Source organism: Staurois parvus, unplaced genomic scaffold (genome assembly GCF_062004578.1).
Source record: "Staurois parvus isolate SC_StPar_1 unplaced genomic scaffold, SC_StPar_1.0 ptg000154l, whole genome shotgun sequence".
Taxonomy (NCBI): Eukaryota; Metazoa; Chordata; class Amphibia; order Anura; family Ranidae; genus Staurois; species Staurois parvus.
In genome coordinates this window covers 19,269,663-19,275,662 of record NW_028317950.1, presented here as the reverse complement: position 1 = coordinate 19,275,662, position 6,000 = coordinate 19,269,663, and the positions used below count along the sequence as shown (strand labels likewise).

Here is a 6,000-nt window from a genome sequence, read left to right as displayed (position 1 = left end):
GCAAACATCACTGCCAGGAGTAGACAGTCCCAGTTCTTACTGTCTTGTTGCACAACCCTTTTATGCATAGGCTTGAGAGCTTTTTTGAATCGATCTACCAGTCCATCTGTCTCTGGATGATAGACAGATGTGCACAGCTGTTTAATTTGGAACAACTTGCACAGAGCTGCCATTACCCGCGACATGAATGAGGTGCCCTGGTCTGTCAAGATCTCCTTCTGGAATCCTGTCCTTGTGAACATATTAAACAATTCCCTGGCAATTGCTTTTGAAGTATTCTGCCTTAGGGGAATGGCCTCTGGATACCTGGGGGCATAATAGAGTACCACGAGGATGTATTGGTGGCCCCGAGCTGATTTCACCAAAGGGCCCACCAAATCTATCGCAAAGGTCTGTAATTCGTGTCTCAGTCTTGTCAGCCCTCAGGTGAGCCCTATTGCGTCATTGTGAGCTAGGTCAAGTACTGTGCATCGGAAAGGCTGGGGAACCAGTAACTGGTCGACCACTTCTCCCCTAACCTCAGTAACCCGGTATAGCAGCTCATCAATGACCGCAAAGTGGGGAAACCTTTTTTCAGCTTTGGGTATTTGTGACACTCCAAGAACTATGGTAACCTGTTCCCAGGCATTTTTCAATGTGGGATCCCTCTTTTGGGCAGAATAGAATGCACCCTGTGACACCTCGAGATCAGGATGGGCAAGACTAGAGGAGCTCTCTCCCTCGTCCTCCTCGGACATAATCTGCAGAGGAGAGGCTTCCTCTATGTTTTCCCCAGCCATGACCTGCATAAGAGTGGGTCCTCCCCCTCCTCAGGGGTCTCCTTAGCTGGTGGTCCATCTGCCCCAGGTGCAAATCTACCAGTGTCCTCTACAGTCTTGTTCTCCAGCAATCCTTGGCTTGCATAGTCCCAAAGTTCGACAAATAAAGAGCAGTCTCTTCCTATAATAACATCATGGATGAGGGCAGGTACTACCCCAACCTCCTGGACAATCGTGCCACAGGTCGTAGTAATAGCCACTGACACCAGTGGGTATTTCTTGGTGTCCCAGTGTATGCATACCACCCTCAGAGTTCTTGCTGCCAGACCCATCTACCCTGGTATCCACAAGAGTTACCATACTTCCGGAGTCCAACAGCACTCTAGCGTGAAGCTGGTTCACCCAAAGGTCACATTCAAACCCCCCCCCCCACGGTTAGGTCTAGGTGGGCAGCACAGACCATCTGGGCATAAAAGGACATCCACTCTAGAGCACTACACTCCATGGGCTCTTCCTGCAGGGGACAGTGGGCCTGGATATGGCCTGGGGAGCGACACCGCCAGCACAGCACGCCCTCATTCCTTCGGGCTGGAGCACAGCTCTGGGACACTGGAGACCGCTCTCCTGAGTGCTCTCCTGAGTGCTGACTCCTCAGTTTATGGGTGTAGGTGTGTGAGCTAGCGAGCGCACCGTGTGAAGCAGCTAATGCACTAAAAAGGAACCACAAAGCCTTTCTTATATATGCAACATAAAATTGGGAGTGCAGCGCTATAATAATAAATGAATAAATAAATGTGGTATATACAATTAGCCGGATATAAATCCTACATAAAGGAGTTCTGTAAACTGAATGGTAAACAGTCCAAGGTAATAAATATGACTTCAATCAAAATGAGTGTATTCCAGTATCCCAACATGGAGGTATGGAGAGATTGCCCATTCACCGGAAGCGCAATCTTAATGCGTGTATAGAGATCTCATGTAGCCGGAGGTCCTGTGAAGGTATAGCCTGGTAGTGGGAGTATCCTCTGGTGGTCGCTTAGATGGCAGCCCCTGGTTTCATCCACTCCATCCCACATCAAAGGCACCGTGATGGTGGATGTGATTGAAAACAGACCTGGAAATGGAAATCTGTGGTGAGTCTGACCTTTTTGGACCTTATATAGGAAGCCCCTGGTGGAAAAACATATAAGGTCCAAAAAGGTGGATGAAACCAGGGGCTGCCATCTGAGCGACCATCAGAGGATACTCCCACTACCAGTTTATGGGTGGCTTGGCTCTCCTCACTGGTAAGGGTCCTCGAGATTTGCGGATCCTACTAGATCCTCCACCACAGAGTATCTTTCGACCATTTCCACTAGTTTATCTGCGGTTTTGGGGTCCCCATGACTCACCCAGAGCTGAAGGTCAGTTGGCAGCGACCTTAGGTACCGGTCTAACACGACCCGATCCACCATCTGGGGACCAGTCAACACCTCAGGCTGCAGCCATTTCTTGACCAGCTGACTTAGGTCATGCATCTGAGCCCTTGGTGGACAGTCCGGGCAGTACCTCCAGTGGTGTACCGTTTGAGCTTGCATAGCAGTTGTCACTCCAAGGCGGGCCAGGATTTCTGCCTTCAGCCATTTGTAGTCCTTGGCATCAGCAGAAGACAGATCAAAATAGGCTTTCTGCAGATCCCCCATGAGGAAAGGGGCAACAATACCAGTCCACTGGTCTTGGACCCAACCCTCTCTTTCTGTTCTCTCAAAAGTAGCCATAAATGCCTCCACATCATCACTTGGCGTCAATTTCTGCAGGTAGTGGCTCGGCCGCAATGCGACCTGGTTGCTAGGGCAACAACTGTTTGTTCCCGACCCTGTGCAAGATGCAGCACTGCTTCTTGTAAAGCAGCCACCTGCGCTTGAGTAGTTTCTTGCTGGAGTGTGAACTGGGCGACCAGCAAGCGAGTAGTTTCTTGTTGTTGGGCCATTGCCACCTCATGGCACTGGTTGGCCTCTGCAGCGGCCTGCTGCTTGGCTATTGTGCTCTGAGCCAGGACTTTTATAACCTCCTCCATGTTGTCTCCAGAGGTTTTCAGAGCTTCTGCCGCCCTGACCCAGGACATGCAAACATGGGTCCTGGTACTGGTCCTTTAAATGTTACTTCTGCTTCCAAATGGCTTTTTCTTTTTTTGTATGGAGGGTTAGGCTCCTCCATACAAGGCAGGCCACATTGGGGGGATCAACAGCCCCTGTCTCAGTTTCTCCAAGAGCTTCCCCTTGCCTCACAGCCTGTGAGATCCTCTCTCTCCACTTCCTTGACACACCTGCCAATTTCCCTCTGCTGCCATTTAAGTCTCCCTCACCTGGGATTTAACCCCCCTGGGACCAAAGTCCGGGTAGTCTCTGCAACGGTCTCCCTTAAAGAGACCACACCGCAAATATCGGGGAAATGTATCTACCATCCAAGACAAACTCCTGGTGTACTGTACACTAAAAAAGTGGCCGGTGAGTGTATACTGATGCTGAATTACATAATTACACAGGCTACTATTACTTAAATTTGACTCCATTGACTGAAAAATCTAAAATTGTGCTGCAGCAGCAACAGGACAGTGTGATCAGCAGCAATAGTAAAAAAAATGCACCTCGTGCTGATTGGACAATGATGGAGCAGCAACACACTGCGAAAGTCATATTTCTGTTCACTCTGCTCTGTCCTCCAATCATCATGCTATCAGAAAGCAGATGTGTACTGTAGCAGAGCCTGATTGCCTCCAATTGCTGCCCCTTCCTTATCCAGTATGTGATTACTAGAAGCTGATAGCAAGACAAATTCCAGTACTTATAATAGATCCATTTACAAATACATTTAGCCTCAGTTCACACTGTTGCAACAATTGTGCGATTTCCAGTGAAACTATGCAGTGCAACTCGCTTCCAACTTTCATATGACATTAGAGTCTATGAGACTCAAGTTGCATCAAAGTAGTGTAGGAACCTTTTTAAAAGTCGTGGTGACTTGATCTCCTCTTCTGACCCGCTACTGTAGTACTCCTGCAGTCTCTGACCCAGTCTTGTACTACACCTGCAGTCTCTGACCCTCTCCTGTACTATGCCTGCAGTCTCAAACCTACTCCTGTAGTATGTCTACTGTGTCTCACCATCTACTGTATTACGCCTGCAGTCTCTGACCATCTCCTGTACTACGCCTGCAGTCTCTGACCATCTCCTGTACTACTCCTGCAGTCTCTGACCATCTCCTGTACTACTCCTGCAGTCTCTGACCAACGCCTATACTATGCCTGTAGTTTCTGACCCTCTCCTGTGCTAAATGCAGTAATCTCCAGTAACCAATCAGTGAATGGTAATGATGTGCAGTAACCTCTAGAAACCAACCAGTCAGCAGTAATGATGTGCTATAACCTGTGATCAAAGTATGTAGAAAAGATAATAGAGCGAGCGCTAAATCGCGGCGACTTGATTTGCGTTGATTGGAACAGCTGCCACTGAAATTAAAGTAATATCAAAGGTTTACATTTTTGAAAAATTACAAACATGTTATATTTACCTGCTCTGTGGAATGGTTTTGCACAGAGCAGCCCCAATCCTCCTTTTCTCGGGTCCCTGCCCGAGCTCCTGGCTCCTCCCCCCTGCCCCCAACTGTGCATGCTCGCTCCCAAACTCCGATCTGTGTGTCCAGAAGACACACAAAACGGGGCTTGGTCCTGCCCCTGCTCTCTCCTCACTGGCTGTGATTGACAGCAGCGGGAGCCATTGGCTCTGAGCCAGTGAGGAGGCAGAGAGCCAGGACAGCAGCCCCTCTCGTGCACATTTCTAGATTTGACTCAGGTAAGTATTGGGGGTGCTGCTGGGAGGAGCTGCATATTGAAGGTTTTTTACCTTCATGCATTGTTACGCTGAGATCCTGAACCAGCCTCTCACACCCCCTCCACAGTCCTGCACTCCAGTGAGTGCTGGAGGGGTGGAGCAGAGAGCTGGAGACTGACAGTCACGGCTCTCTTCTCAGAGCAATCAGGTGCAGCATCACAGTTTCTGACTTTTTCTTGTAGCACGTCTGCAGTTTCTGACCCTTTTCTGTAGTATGCCTTCAGTCTCTGGCCCTCTCCTGTAGTATGCCTGCAGTCTCTGACCATCTCCTATAGTGTGCCTGCAGTCACTGACCCTCTCCTATAGTGCGCCTGCAGTCTCTGACCCTCTCCTATAGTGCGCCTGCAGTCTCTGACCTGCTCCTGTATTACTCCTGCAGTCTATGACCTGCTACTGTAGTACTCCTGCAGTCTCTGACCCAGTCTTGTAGTACACATGCAGTCTCTGACCCTTTCTTGTACTACACCTGCAGTCTCTGACCCACTCCTTTACTACGCCTGCAGTCTCTGACCCTCTCCTATGCTAAATGCAGTAACCTCAAGTAACCAATCAGTGAGTGGTAATGATGTGCAGTAACCTCTAGAAACCAATCAGTGAGCAGTAATGATGTGCTATAACCTTTGATCAAAATATGTAGAAAAGACAATAGAGCGAGCGCTAAATGCAGTATATGATATTAAAATTATATATATTCAAATGAATTAAAAGCAGCTAGCACGCAGGGTATAGGTAACAGTCCCGGAATTACAATTTCTAAAATATTAATGCAGCGTTTACACTGCACTAATATTTTAGAAATTGCTATAACCTTTAGCAACCAATCAGTGAGTGTGGACCAGTTATTTATGTTTATGTCTATGCGTGTGTTTATTTGTTCTTTGGGATGTTGGAGTGGAGAGCAAAATTGTTTTGGGGGAGTCCAAGAAAATCTCACTCTATTTAACCACACCCCCTTTAAGCCATGCCCAATATTTAGTGTTATTTAATCCACGCCCACCTTTCTCTTCCAGGATAAACCACACCCACAAATGAATATCCCACCCCTAATTAACATACTACTCTGCCTACACTGGTTTTCTGGACATGCAGAAAAAAAGTGTCCCTAAAACTTTTTTTTAAATGTTGGCAACTATGGTATAAGTAAAGTGGTGTGAAAACCGTTACCTGATTTATTTAGGCCTGGGAGAGGGAATGGAGGCACTAGGGTCATCAGGTGTGTTGCATTTACATGTGCTAATGAGGAACATACTGACAGGAGGAGGGAGCAGAGTGATGACCTCATCAAGGCATTACTGCTCTTTCACTGTCCAATCACAGGATGGGGAGAGGGAGATGACTTATACATGTTGTTTAATTGTAGCACAGAAAGG

The 6,000-nt window shown here is 47.9% G+C and overlaps 1 protein-coding gene across 1 annotated transcript in view; it reads left to right on the top strand.

The window, feature by feature from the left end:
• The first annotated feature begins 2,871 nt into the window (after window positions 1-2,871).
• The window catches only part of LOC149463585 (properdin-like), a 37,003-nt gene continuing 33,874 nt past the window's right edge, over window positions 2,872-6,000 (top strand). The window contains exon 1 of the mRNA XM_089675320.1: window positions 2,872-2,881. Coding sequence (XP_089531446.1) covers window positions 2,872-2,881 — 10 coding nt within the window. The remainder of the gene's footprint in view (window positions 2,882-6,000) is intronic.